The 14,716-nt window shown below is 46.1% G+C and overlaps 1 protein-coding gene across 1 annotated transcript in view; it reads left to right on the top strand.

Moving 5' to 3' along the window:
* The first annotated feature begins 1,698 nt into the window (after nucleotides 1-1,698).
* The window catches only part of LOC131902016 (collagen alpha-1(XXII) chain-like), a 55,291-nt gene continuing 42,273 nt past the window's right edge, over nucleotides 1,699-14,716 (top strand). Inside the window, exons 1-3 of the mRNA XM_059253051.1 lie at nucleotides 1,699-1,776; nucleotides 9,385-9,496; nucleotides 13,932-14,055. Of these exons, the coding sequence (XP_059109034.1) occupies nucleotides 9,396-9,496; nucleotides 13,932-14,055 (225 nt within the window). The 5' untranslated portion in view covers nucleotides 1,699-1,776; nucleotides 9,385-9,395. The remainder of the gene's footprint in view (nucleotides 1,777-9,384; nucleotides 9,497-13,931; nucleotides 14,056-14,716) is intronic.

Below are 14,716 nucleotides of genomic sequence, written 5' to 3'. Positions count from 1 at the left end.
TCCCTGTGGTTGTCAGACCTCGTGGTGCCTTGTAGGGGATCTGCATCCAAATACATGCTTGAAAGCAGGGGCTCTCTCACCCATTACCCTTCCTGTTGTGAGCTAAGGGTGCCCCAACAGTTCTGCACTCAAGTGTTGATGTCCCAAAATAGGGAAAGTGATCCGTTACTGCACATAAAATTAATGGATGGTGAAAGTGCCTGGTGATTAAAATAATAATACGTAATGGCCAGATTGCTTCCTGGGCAGGGCTGGATCACAGGGAGGTGAGCAGGTGTCTTGGGGGCTCACCCTCTGACACACAGTCCCCATTTGATGAATGGCTCACTGCCTTTTGTTTTCATATATATGTTCGTATAAATATTTCATATTCTCATATCTCCACAAATGGGTTTTCCTCAGCCTATATCTCCTTTGGTTCTCTTATCTGTGTGGCTCAATCTTATCATTTCTTAAAAATTATTAGTTCCTAGATAATTTGTTCAATATGTTTTAATCATATTCACCACCACCCTGAACTCCTTCCAGATCCACCAGCCTTCCCTACCTACCAAGCCAAATTTATGTGCTCCTTAAAAAAGAAAAAATAAAACACCTACCAAGTCCAATTTGTGCTACCCATATATTCTTGGATATATAACCTCTCACTGGAGCACGGTCATCTCTCCAGGGGATACCCTCTTAAGGAAAACTGACTCCATCTTCCCCTGCTGTCTATTTCCAATAGCATCCCAGCTAGGGGTGGGACTTCATTTCTACTTCCCCTCTTCATGCTGGAGATTTGGTCTGGCTTGAACTCACACGGGTTTTGTGCATGCTGCCACTGCTCTGGGTTCATATAGTCAGCTGCCCTGCTGTGTCTAGAAAACACTACGTCCTTGTAATCATTCACCACCTCTGGATCCTAAAATCTTTCTTCTCTTTTGCAATGATCCCCGAGTCTTGGAGGAAGGGGTGTGATCTAGTTTTCCCATGTCTTCATCTCTGCATGTTAGCCAGTTGACAGCCTCTGTGTTAATCGCTCATTACTACAAATAGAAGCTTCTCTGATAAGAGTTGACAGATGGTTGCATCTGCTTGCCTGCCCAAGAACAGTGAGGTTTTCCCAGGACATTCCCCTCAAAGAAACAATATCAAAATAGAGAAATGATCAGTGGTATAAAGGCTAAAAGATTAATTAAACAAGAGGGATTGAATTGATATGGGAATGAAAGGGTAGGGTAGAGGAAGAGGGAATACAGGAATAGATAAATAACACTGAAGACCTCTCAAAAAGTCACTCGAAAACCTGTGCATTTATGTACATATAATATATATATATATATTATATATATAATATATATATATATATATTGCTAAAGATACTTGAATCATAGAACATGGAAATATCAAGCTGGCACTGATCTGGAAGCCTCATTCCTACTGGCTAATTTTCGTTGTGCTGGAAAGTACCGTGCATGCTGCCAGAGGAGAAAATGGAGCACCAATCTTACCAAACTGTGAACCCTGTAAGCTACAATAATGACTGTTCTGGCAAGACATGTCCAGTGGTACGTGAAAGAATTAAATAATACAGGGCCACCAGCCCCCTCTGTGTGCCACTCTTCACTGTAGGTAGAATAGGGCTTGTTGCTCTCACACTCTATAGGGATATAGTAGGCATGTTTTCTCATCTGTCTGTTTCCTCTTGCTTTTTTTCAGACGTGCTCTGCCCCAGTGTTCGGGTAGAAGGAGACCGCTTTAAACACACTAATGGAGGATCCAAGGAAATCACAGGTAAGAGAGACCCCCAACACATAGGATTGCTTTCATGTGCAGCTTGCAGATCTAAGCGTGCCCCCCCTACCCCCGCCACCAACTCTTCTATCATTCTCATCTGTCACCAATGTCCTGGTGGAATGGTTTGAACTCTGCAGGTGGCAGTAATCCCTCAACACTGAGGAGCGTCTATATACAGTTTTCATTTTGGCAGGTTGGGGCCATCCTAAAAATTTCATGACAATGAGTGTAGCAGGCGTCCGGTGGATCGGCAAGCGAATGATGGCAAATTGAGCAGTTGAATGAATAAATAGAGGTACTTCAGAGAGAAGGGGGATTGGATCAGCAGCATAAACAGATGAGGAGCTCAGCAGGTGGGGAAGCGGGCATGTGACTAAAGGCCTGAGGCAGAGAGAAGCATTCCAGGGCTACGAAAAGACCATCTCCAACAATGCCTGGCAGAAAGAAGGGCCATGGCAGCTTGTGGAGTGTGGGGAGTTGATGGCCCCATTGTTCTGATTGTGTTGTGTATTGATTAGTTCTCCTGTGACCACAGTCCCACTTAGCACTTGGAGTGAGCATGTGGACTGTTGGCTTCTCTTCTGCTTTCCTCAACAAGGTCTGTCTCCTGGCTCCGTCTGTCTCCTAGTTCCAGGTCCTTTTCTCCATTTTCCCTCCTCCATTGTCCTCAGGTCCAATTTCCGCCGTGTGTGCATATCTCCCAGCCTGGGCTGCCAGCACCTGAGGTCAGGACTAGGTACGGTTCAGACACATCCAGTCCCAGGAAGTATGTGCCCTGTCAGTGTGCCCCTGTGGACTGCATCAATGCAACATCTGTATCTTTAAGACTGAGGATTTTTCTAGTAGAAGGCTGCTATACCTATGTGTTCAACAGGAAGAACATGCAGGGGAGTGGATGCTCCTGGAAGCACCTCCCACCGCGATGGTGCAGAGTCAGGCCAGTGCCATGCTCTTCGGCACGGCTTATAGGTTCGCAGCAGACCTTGACTCCCAGGGTTTCCGTGAAGGATCCATTGTGGCAGCTTTGGGCCTTAGTCACCTTTGCTCCATCTTGCCCATCAAGCAACTCCAGTTAAACTTCTGAGACTTTTGGAGGAAGCTACAGCAGGCAGAGGTATCCATCTCTTCTTGCTGATGGGACCTGTGAAACAGAGTGGGCACTCAAGGGGTGCAGTCTTTGTCACAGCTTCTTTGTCCGACTCACAAGATGAAGGTGACTTTTCCTGTTTCCCTTTGAAAACTCAGGTGCTTTGAGGCTAGCCTGTTTGCAGCTGAGCTGCTCTGCCCAGAATGGGAAACCACTGCACAATTTGAATTGGATGTGCCCACTTTGTGCCTCAGTGATCCCCCCACCCCCGTGATGCTCTCAGACAATCCATTATCCATTCCCACAAAAGGAATGTGCCTGCTCAGTTCTGCGCAGGACAGCTCCCTTTGAAGTCCCTTTTCAAAGTCTATTCTTACCTGGTTGCTTTGTCTACATTTGGCTTTGTGAGCCACATGCCTGGGGGAACAGCATCTCCCAAGTAATTCATTATTCAGTGTGTATGCCCATGCTGGGAGTGTTCATGACAGTGGTGACATTGATAGCAGCAGCAGCAGCAGCCACCACTTGCTGAGAGCCCATGCATTTCTTCATTTAAATAGCACAGCAGGGGAGAGGCACAATGTTTCCCTCACAGGTGGGAAATCTGAGGTTCAGAGGATAACTGCTCTTCTGGTTTACTCTATCTCAAGAACTCCCATCTGAAGGTATTGCCACTATCTACGTCCCCTGAAAGCACACGAGCTGTTTGAAGACAGAACCTGTCTCTGTCTTCCCATTCTGTGTTCCTTGGGATATATGGAGTGGCACCTCTGGCATGTAGAAGGAGCTTAAAAGATGTATTTTGAGTGGATGAATGGGTAGATGGATGGATGGATGGATGGATGGATGGATGGATGGATGGATGGATGGATGGATAGATGAATGGGTAGATGGATGGATAGATGGATGGATGGGTGGAATGAGAGAAAAGAAGCTTAAGTTTAAGTGTGAAAATGTGAAGGAGTGGAAGGAGATTGGATGAGTGGCTAAAAGATAAAAAGATGAATATGCTGAAGAGAAAAGGGTGAGAGGGAGGAGAGGAGGGAACAGGGCAGAAGACAAGAACAGAAGAATCTAGCACAGGATCTGTGAATCAGTTGAGTCCACAGATTTCTTGTCCTATATATAGTCTAAAGAGTAGTGCAGTTTTGCTTCTTTTCTGTTTCTTGCTGAGGGATTCAGAAGGTGTGATGTGTGTATATATGCACCCACACGTGCTTGTGTGTGTGTGTGTGTGTGTGTGTGTGTGTGCATGTGTGTGCATGTGCATGTGTGTGCATGCTGTCTCGTGCCTGTATGTGTGTGCTTATTTTTGTGACTATGCAGACCTTTGAACAGGTGGCCTAATCTGTCATACATGGGTAGGAACCCTCTGATGAGTGCTTTGGGTGCTTGGCCAGTTGTGAGATTCTCTGTTATGCATCCTGTTGCATCCACTCACAGCCAGTGAAGTCGTGGCACCTTCTCTGCCCCTCTGGGGCTCCCAGGAGATGAGTCTTACTTACTGCAGGACAGGGGTACGGGGGCATCTACACACACAGGCATCTGCTGTGTGTGTGCAGATACTCTGCTTTCTCTGCAATGTCGTTTAATAGGTATGGGGCTTGAGAAAGTGTCCCAGCTACGTTGCAGCTGAAGAGGGAGTTATAGATTATCCAGCTTGTCAATTTCATCGTAATTGAGACATTAGAGAAGCTTTCTTTGTTTTGAAAAATAAATGCAGCTCTGAAAGACCTTACTTTCAGGCAGTCCCTTAAATATCTGTCACTTTTTAGGGTTCATTTGGCCTGGGAAAGTGAGGATGAAGATAAGAATAGACAGGAAGTATTGAGACACATATCTTAGATCAGCCTGCTTCTTGCCAGCCAGGTGGCTGCAGCTCAAATTCCTGATTTCTCTGAAACTCAGTTTCCCCATCTGGACAACAAGAGATCTGAAGAATGTCTATGATCGCCCTCAGTTCTAATACCTTCTCTGCCAGTGCTTGGCCACTAAAAGTGTCATACAACTTTCCTGAACAGTGGCCCAGGTGTGTGGTCCAACTGAATGGTGATGAGGCACTGGTCAGCCTTGGAAACTTTGCATTCAAGGACTGCTGCTTCCTCTCAGGATGTCTGTCCTCATAGTCACCTCACCACCCCAGAGCTTTCCCGTTTCCTCCCAGCCATGACTTATTTCAGGTAAATTGGTGCCTGTTAGGTTTCAAACCTGGGACAAAAGTCATGTCCTTTCAGGTTCCTTTTCCTTTTTATATAGTTATTTCTTTATTATTTTTGTTTTCATTCAGTCCCTGGTTCTATCCCAGGTTTCAGCCTCAAATGAGTGGAAAAAAAAGAAATAAAAAGGAAAGGAAGCATGACTGCTCCTAGATGTGATGGAGGAGGTTTATTATAGATGTATGGGAGAGCCTAGCCAGAAGCAAGGACCTCTGGGAGAGTCCAGATTGTACATGAGCTGTGCCATGTGAGGAGATGGCAGGGGAAGGGGAGAAGGGAAAGAGGGGGAACCAGGTACAGCAACCAGGAGGTCCAAAGGTACAAAGAGAGCCAAGGGTAACCAAAATGTCCTGATTATATAGGGAAGAGAAGCCCAGCCTACTGGGCTGGAGAGTTTTAGGTAGGGGGCTGGGGATGCAAGCCCTAGGGTCCTGTAACTGAGGGATGCTGGGAGAATCTGGAGGCCAGGTCTGCTTTGATATGTTAAGTAGGCACCTCAGCTATTTGTCCCGGGTTTGAAGCCTAACAGTACCATTTGTTATCACCTAGTTAAATGCTTGCTGTTTGAAGTTTTTGAATGAAATGGGCCCAGTTTAAAAAAAAAAAAAAAAAGTCAATTCGTGGATAAAAAGGGAAAAATGTATTCCACACTGCCTAGGCCATCTCTGGGAAAGCAGAGAGAAGTGATGTGGTGGGGGTGGGGTGCTTTTCCAGGGTTTTAAGGTAGCGGGTACCTGGGAGGAGAGAAGCCTGTAACCTGGGGGCAGGACTTTGAAGTGTATAGCAGGTGCTTGTGAGTAGGGATTGAAGGAGTTTAGATGCTAGCATAGACCTTGATATGCTAATAGGCACCACAGGCATGTGTTAATGGAAGGACCAGAGGTCCCTTTTGCCAGAGATAAGGAGAATGCTTCCTTTAAGTAGGTAGGGACTGTTTTTTTTTCCCAAGTCCCTGAGGGGCATGCTGGGTACCTCTGCCCATAGATAAATTCAGATTGTTGTCACTAGGACAGCCAGTTCCTACTCCAAGTAGACTGGGGAGTGCATCGCCCACCCCCACCCCCCGCCCCCGCCACTCCAAATGCAGAAGAGCTTATCTCCCTCAGTTGCATTCCATTAGCTTCCTCCCAGCTCATGGATTTCTTAGGGACTCCCCAGGACTCCTTGCTAGGTAGGGGAGGTGGCTGCTCTGTGCTCTGCCTTGGTCATTTCTTGGAACCTGGTCCTGCCTAGTCAGGGTGATAGTGGTGGTACTGTTTCTGAGGTTCAAGGCCCCTGTGTCAGGGAACTCTACGAGTACACAATGCCACAGATTATCTCCTTAGGCTCCAGAGAGAGCTGTTGGTATCCTCTTGAGTGATTACAGGGCTCCAGCTACCTTCAAGAACCTTATGACATTATCAGATTGAAATATCATCTCAGACCAATAAGATATTGCCCCCCTCTTTTTATAGTTAAGGAAACAGGCTCAACAGAGTTAGATTGCTTCCTCAGAGTCTTTTTGGGCAGAGTGTGTAATGATATGACGGGCGGGCGGGAGGCCCTGGCTGGCCGGGCCAAGGTGTCCCGTGGGTGCGGGAAACATGCTGGGCAGATGCAGTGGGTGTCAGGCTGCAGCGCGTGAACAGTCACTCACACCTCAGGCACTGCATCCACAGGAAATGAGTTTATTATAATGGAAAGACAGAGAGAGAGAGAAAAGAGAGGAGAGGAGAGAGGGGGCGAGGTATACATCTCAAGGAGGAGAAGGATAAAGAGAGAGAGCAAAAAGGGGGAGGAGTTTTCTTCTTAAAGGGAACATAGGATGGCATTAGGAGGACACTTGGAGGGTCCCCAAGGCGGGGTGTGTATGTGTGTCAGAATACTAACAGAGGGTGCTTTGGCTTCATTAAACACAGTAAATGCCTGTAGCACATCCTTTCCTTAACTTGGTGCACAGGGTAATGATTCATTCTACCCTGTCAGCTTGTCTCTCCAGCTGTGCTCACTGAGCTAAGGACTCCTTTGCTGCATGTACCCTGGACATTCGAATTCACTGTTACAAAGGAAGCACAGTGGAAGTCAAACTACACCGTGATAAATATTGTTATAACCATGCTGCATAGTTATTGTAATTAGAGTTTTGTCCAGTCCTGCCTGGCCCACAGTCAGGACAAATCTCTTTTACCTGCCAGTCCTGCAGCTGCTTAGACCCAACCAAGTAAACACACAGAGACTTATATTGGTTACAAATTGTATGGCTGCAGCAGGCCTCTTGTTATCTAGTTCTTATATCTTAAATTAACCCATATGTATTAGTCTATAAGTTGCCACGTGGCTCGTGGCTTTCCAGTATCTTAACATGTTGCTTCTTATGGCGGCGGCTGGCAGCGTCTCTCTGCCTCAGCCATCTACTTCCCAGAATTCTCTTCTCTGCTTGTCCTGCCTATACTTCCTGCTTGGCTTCTGGCCAATCAGCATTTTATTTATACAGAGCGGTATCCACAGCAAGTTATAGGCACTAAAAGCACATAAGGTGACCAATTTCAACCTCCACATAGCTTACAGATGGGGGAACTGATATCTAGGGAGGAGAAAGTGAGTCAGTCAGTTTCCCAGGAGACCAGTGTTGGGGAGACCCACCTTACCCTCTCCACCTGCTAGTTTTATTCAGAGCTTATTATGGGATAGGAAGTGCTCACACTGTCACCCAGGGCTAAGGGTTATGCAGAGCATCTAGTATTTAAGCAGCATTTGGTGTGATCTTCCATACTTTTTCAGTTAAAGCTAAAAGTGAGGCATACAATGTCATGGGCTTCCACGTCCAAATTCCATCACACTGTCAGCCTCTAGAACAGGTGTTGTTCTCTGGAGGCTTGGTGGGCCTAGGCTGCAGGGCTTTCCAACTCTCCATATCAGCCAAGGCATCATAGGTAGAGCATCTTACTATGGAAGGATGCACTTCGGATGGTGGAGAGGATTGCTACTGAGTGGTGCACACTCAGGCTCTTATGTCATGGTTGGAACAGACTCATCTGCTGGGCATCTAGGCATCTTCGCTGTCCTCTGTGCAACAACCAGAGACCTCTGCTGGTCATAAAACATGCCAGATTCCCATAAATATGTGTCTGAGAAGAATTAATCTTCCATCTCCATGCTCACTACTCTCCCAGTTTAAAGCCCTCGGCCATGACTATTCTTTTACTTTGTGCTGACAATGGCTCTTAGTCATCTTTTAAGAGAAATCAAAGCAAGCTGAAATACTCACCGTTTACTAATGCAAATACTGCAAAGGCAGTTAGTTTATGTCTCTCTCATGTTTCTCTCTTTAAAATCATGAGATTCCAAAGCCACAGCCAGCAATCCCAGCAAGATCCGAGGGAAAGGCAGTAGTGTGGCTGCAGGAAGGAAAGCCTTAAGTTGTGGATGGTCCCAAAGCAGCAGGTCTCACGACCTCTTTGGCAAACCTCCATCTCCAAAAGTATTTACATTACGATTCACAACAGTAGCAAAATTACAGTTAAGAAATAGCAGTGAAAATAATTTTATGGTTGGGCTCACCACGACATGGAGGAGCTGTATTAAAGGGTCATAGCATTAAGAAGGTTGAGAACCCATGTCCTAAAGGATCTGCATGCACATTTGTGCTTCTGGAACACAGAAGTCCCCACAGCAGGGGAAACCAAAACACCTTCATTTGTCTTGTTGTACTTAACCATGATCCAGGATGCTCTTGGTTCTCACATTCCAGTGTGGGGGTCAGTGTCTGCATTCCCCAGTGCCTTATCCTGGCACTGGGCTTGAGGCTCAGCTCCTCTTGTCTTCCCAATATGTGTTCTTATATCTAAGTCCCCACCCCTTGAGGCAGAGTGGGTGGGCTGCCTTTGAAGAGAATGAACTAGTTGTTTGTGGTGATTTGAAAGAAAATGACCCCCAAAGGGAGTGGCACTATTAGGAGGTGTGGCTTTGTTAGAGTAGATATGGCCTTGGTGGAGGAAGTGTGTCACTGTGGAGGTGGGCTTTGAGGTCTCATATATGCTCAAGCCATACTCAGTGTCTCAGACCACTTCCTGTTGCCTGAAAGTCAAGATGTAAGAACTCCCAGCTTCTTCTCTAGCACTGTGCCTACCTGTGTGCTACTTTGCTTCCTGTCATGATGATAATGGACTAAACCTCTGAACTGTAAGCGAGCCAACACAATTAAATGTTTTCCTTGACAAGAGTTGCTGTGGTCATGATGTCTCTTCACAGCAATAGAAACCCTAAGACACTGTTCATGTCTCATACTCTTCCTCTGCTAAACTCACTCTTCTGTTTGCACAGGTTTTGACCTGATGGATTTGTTCAGTGTGAAGGAAATCTTGGGGAAGAGAGAAAATGGAGCACAGAGTTCCTATGTACGGATGGGTTCCTTCCCTGTGGTGCAGAGAACTGAGTGAGTGGTCTTTTCTCCTTTCAGAACATCTGCATGCTCTGGGGACCAGGGTGCAGCCTGCCACAGCTGCTCACTCAGCACTGAGCTGAGCTGTAACACACTTGGTAGAGTGCCTGGTGAAGTTTACACTCAGGTGACCCAACTTAGCTGCTGATCTGGGAAGTTCAGCTCGTACTTTGCAATTCCATGCTCATTGCGCTAATGATTTTATCTTCATTTTGTGCTCATCTGTTCATTTGACATTAACCATCCATTTATGGATGCAGTTTTCTTTCAGCTCATTAAAGATCAACCATTTTATGTTTATCGCCACCTATCACCTCCTATGGACCAGCCATGGCCACACCTAGCAAATGTCTATATCCTAGAACCATGTACTGTTTTTGGTCAGCGAAGATCCAGTTCCCATGTTGTTGACTGGGTGCCTTGTTTATACATTACCAAATGTCTCCTTTTTCTTCTGTTTCCACCTGCGATGAGTATCCCTGCTTTGTGATGTTGAGAAGCTAGGCTGCACGTATTTGTCCAGTGTCTGATCCCGCTGTATCTCCAGTGAAGGGCTAAACATGATCCCACAATGAGTGCTCTGTGCTCACTAGAGATAGGCAGAGGGTTTGAAAACTAGGATACTCCTGCATCATGAGATCCCTCCTCCATCTTGTAACTCTTTAATTGCCTTTATGGTTTCTTAAACTCAGAGGCCATAAATGGCAGACTGGCATTTGGAATCACCTTCAGTGTCTCATGGTTTGACCCAAGCCTCCTTTGTTGACTCCTGTGTGTTTAGAGAATTCCAGGTACCTCCTCATACTGCCAGGCCTTTGCTGTGTCCCTTTCTCTAGCCTGGGTACCTGCTCTGCTCCTCCTTCGAGTATAGTTCAACTGTTGGGCTTTAGCTGCTGCTCTTGGGGAACCTCCACCCTAAGACAGACCTTCCCTTCCTCCACTCTCCTCACAGCACACTCCTGCATTGATTGAGCATGGTGAATTTGCGTCCAGTGAATCAAACTATGCAGTTGGTCCTTTGCAAACTGTCTTTGCTGCTTCGTTAGAAACTTTGTGAGAGACCTAAGTCTTGGTCTCTTCCAGAGTCCATCACTGAGCTAATCACTGCCTATAGCAGGGGATTGGTGGCTCTCTCCTGACAGCATAAATTAGACCACAGGGAGAGAAGTCAGATTTCAGCTACCCATGGTGAGCCATGAACACAGACTGGAACACAGCATTGAGTTCACTCAGCATCTTCCGAGAGCCAACTCTGCATTAGACTGTAGCATCATCTCACCTATGGCTCCAAACCTGCATTCCCTGAGAGTAAAGGAGAACGAGGCACGTGACTCCTCTCTGAGCTCCATCTTTTCACCTGTGGAACAGAGACTGAACTCTGACCTCCTAGGTACTGAGCATCTTCTGCAATGGTGCACAGATGCTTGGGGTGATGTGAATCACCTGGTCCCAGGCTCTTTTAGGGAAATGCAAAGATAGGCTCCAGACTCCACTCTTACTTCATGCCTTCTTATGAATTCACCAGCAACAGTACTCAGAAACAAAAAAGCATCATATGTAATTTAACCATAGAGGAACAAAAGGGAGAGCGTTACACAAATGTGGCAGATGCCTCACAGAGGACCCTTCCCATTTATAGAGATGTCTTGTTCTCCAGGGACACCTGTCAATCAGCAGAACATCTTTAAGCTCTTACTCTAGAGAACAGAGGACGGGGCACAACTTCTGGGTGATGAGTTTAGCTTCTGTGACACTGGCAGTTTCCTGAGTGGGGATTACTGTGTGTGTTCCATTTCATACAGCATAGCTTCGCAACTCAGACATCTCAAGAAAGGATAGTTTCCCTTCCCTTTATAATCCTTTGAAATGTATTCATCCTTATACATACATGATTTAATTTGCAAGTTAATTTTATTCATAATGCAAAAAGATGTCACTTTCGACATTACTCATTTCTTTAACACGTCAAGGGCATTTTTACACCTCTTCCTTCATTTGCGTCTCACTATAATAACATGAGGTGAGCAGGGCAGGCATTACTCTCATTTATTGGGTACAACATCTGAGACTCTAAGGAAGACAGTCACTTGTTAAAATCTCACAGATAACAGGAAACAGAAGCTGGCCTCCTGGTCAGGTACTTGAAGTCCAAAACCTTGTCCTTTGCACTATAATTTCATACCTGCTACATTATTTATGGAAAGAATTGTTCATTGGATTTCCTACCCTTGATTAAACTGATTCCTCCACCCCAGACTATATATGTGTAGGTATGTATATGTGCATTGCTTGTCTCTGCCTGTCTCTCTCTCTCTCTGTGTATGTGTGTGTGCGTGTGCGCGCGCACATGCGCACACACACACACACATCTTTTGTTTGGATGCACACACTTGCATATGTCTGTTGAGATAATTCAAAATAATAAGAGTAAAGAGTGTTTAGAAAGAAAACAATAGACAGATTTATGAATGAAATGAACAAAAAAATAGAAGTGTCTTAGGTGGTGACATCCTGTCTCTTTCTACATGCTTGGTGGTTAAAGGACTTCCTAACTCCTGAGGGAAGCCTAGGTGCTGAAGGTGACAGGCTCTTTGCCTCCTGTTTCTATATGATCCTCGGTGATGTTGTAGACCAGAGAGATGATATTGAACAACTGGGTCAGCTCTCAGCCTGGATCTGTCAGAGGAGAATCAGTGAGGACCAGTCTAAGCTCAGGAGTTCTGTAGCTACATGAAGGATCCCTGAGGATCTGCAAATCTAAGAACCAGGAACCCAGACACCTTCCCACTTCCCTTTCTGGATGTCTGGCCAGACAGCCTCCATCTCCTCCAGCAGCAAAATCCATGCTATGTGTGTTCCCAGAGGCAGTCTTCCACCCCCAGGGTAGACTTTGGCTCCTTCCTGGCCAAATTCTACAGAAGGAAAGAACAGTTGGCTGGTGGTTAAGAGAAAAACTATGGAGAGACCAGACCCGCTGGGTGTGAACTCTGTCTGCTAAATCTCCTTGAGTTAACCCCAAAGAGTCCAGGGGTCCTGACCGATAATGCAAAGATCAAAATACTCCTTCACAAGTTCTTTCCAGGGTGGAATGAAATGAAGACTCAGTGTCCTCCTTATATTAAGTTTCTCAAAGTACTCATTTTAAAATCAAGTCTTAGATTATTGTATTAAGAACATATGTGTAATTTGTTGAAGAAACCTTATAAAAATAGGATGAACTTTGTTTTGATAGTATGGATAGCCTAGGTAGAACATAGGTATTCACCAGGGGGAGTTGGCAAGATCTGGTGGTGTCTAGAGGCGCCATTGTTTTCACACTGGGGTAGGAGGAATGTCACTGCTGTCCAGAGGGAGTGGCGGTTCGTGGTGTGGTGTCCTCCATTGCAATGGGAGGTTACCCCTCTCAGTGTCCTCTGAGAAGACTAGCCTGGCCTGGGGGGAAAGAGAGGATTTTGCACAAAGACTCCATTTGACAGCTTTCAGGGTTCTTTATTCCTTAGCACCTGTAGGAAGTCTGCTGTACTAGGGGCTTTGTGGTAGAGCTGACGGACAGGGGGTTATCAGACTTTCTCATAGGGATCCCCACAAGGAAACTGTGGAGATCTGTGGGGCCAAGACCAGGTGCTTTGAATCTACATTCATTTGAATATGTGGTGGTGAGAGCTGATGAAATGAGCAAGTATGTAAGTTATTATTTGCAGAACTCTGTTGGTAGAGAATGGGAGGGGGAAGAAAGAAAGAAGATTTATTTTGCAAGGCTATACTAAGGGTCAGGAGGAAGTGCAGGTGTCTCTGTCCATGACATGGGTGAAGGTGGAAGGAGGGTTGGTCCAAGGACACCCTGGGCAGGCACAGAGTGATTGGCTTTTGGGCCTCCATAGTAACTGCATTTCTAAGAGGATGTCCTGTGTCTTAGTGACAATGCTGTATAGTCTACATGGTTCATAAGTGGCAGAAGCTTCTTGAAGAGCTAGAGGCTTGTTGTCTAAGGTCAGGTCTTCACTGATGGTGTCTTCTCATGGTAATACCATGTGACAGAAATACCGAACACTGAGGGACCTCTCTTACAAGGGCACCGATCTGTCCTAAGGGTTCCACTCTCATGACCACCTAGGCATTAGGATTTTATGAAGATGTACATTGAGACTATAGATACTTGGCATAGGATCCCTGGTAAAATCAACATGGGAACAGGACAGGAGAGGTGAAGATTGGAAGTCTCTACTGTAACCATTCCTGGGGGAGGGTCACTTAGCACTTATTGACCGTCAGTCGTTGGGAGGGTTGGGAGCCAGTAGATGATGGGCATCCTTGGGGGGGGGGTCACACCACCAAGACTTAGTAGCTGAGCAGACATGGAAGCTTCCTCTACCAGCTCCACACTCTCCTCACTAATCCTTCTACCTTATGTCTGTCTCTCTGTTCTCAGGGATGTATTCCCCCAAGGTCTGCCTGATGAGTACGCCTTTGTCACAACCTTCCGGTTCCGGAAAACATCTCGGAAAGAAGACTGGTACATCTGGCAGGTCATCGACCAGTATGGCATTCCACAGGTATGGGAAATGCTGCCTGTCTCTGGGGCAAGTGCTGTGTTCTGCTCCCAGTCTTGACTACTGTGGTTTTGGCAAGATGCTCAGTTTTGGGCCTAGACAGAAGTGGGGTCCAGTGCACAGAACCCCAAAGAACCTGTAGGCCCAGCTCCTCTTCCCTCTATCCTCTGAGACTTTCTGCCTAAACAGAGAAGTGACCACATGCTCTGATGTCTTACAGCACCTTCTCCATTGGTGACCTCATAAAGAAGTGGAAGGAACTGGTTCAGGGTCAGGTGGACCTGGCCAAATGTTGTAGTGCCTCTCTTCATGGTATGAGTCATGGGGTAGGATGGCCTGTGAGTCTTAGTTTCCTTAGCTTGAAAGTGGAAAATGAGAATAATTACCAAGGATTGTGGATGGAAGAGTCAGGTGTCAATGGAATCACATTTGCAAAGCATCCAGCAGATGTATAGTAGGATATGTCACGAGTAGAACTCTTGTATAAATGAAGGTTGTCTGAAGTTTTCTCACGTGTGAAGTTACAAACACTTGTCTTTACCCACCTCTAGAGTATTGGCTTTCAGTTCGACCATTCCTCAACGGCATGCCACCCAGTGAGGAAGGACAGATGGCAAAGCCAAGGCCATCAACACAGAGCATTGTTCTAAAAGGAAAGCAATAC

The sequence above is a fragment of the Peromyscus eremicus genome, unplaced genomic scaffold (genome assembly GCF_949786415.1).
Source record: "Peromyscus eremicus unplaced genomic scaffold, PerEre_H2_v1 PerEre#2#unplaced_1208, whole genome shotgun sequence".
In the NCBI taxonomy this organism is placed as follows: domain Eukaryota; kingdom Metazoa; phylum Chordata; class Mammalia; order Rodentia; family Cricetidae; genus Peromyscus; species Peromyscus eremicus.
The sequence above is the reverse complement of the archived record's forward strand: the minus strand, read 5'-3'. Positions and strand labels throughout refer to the sequence as shown.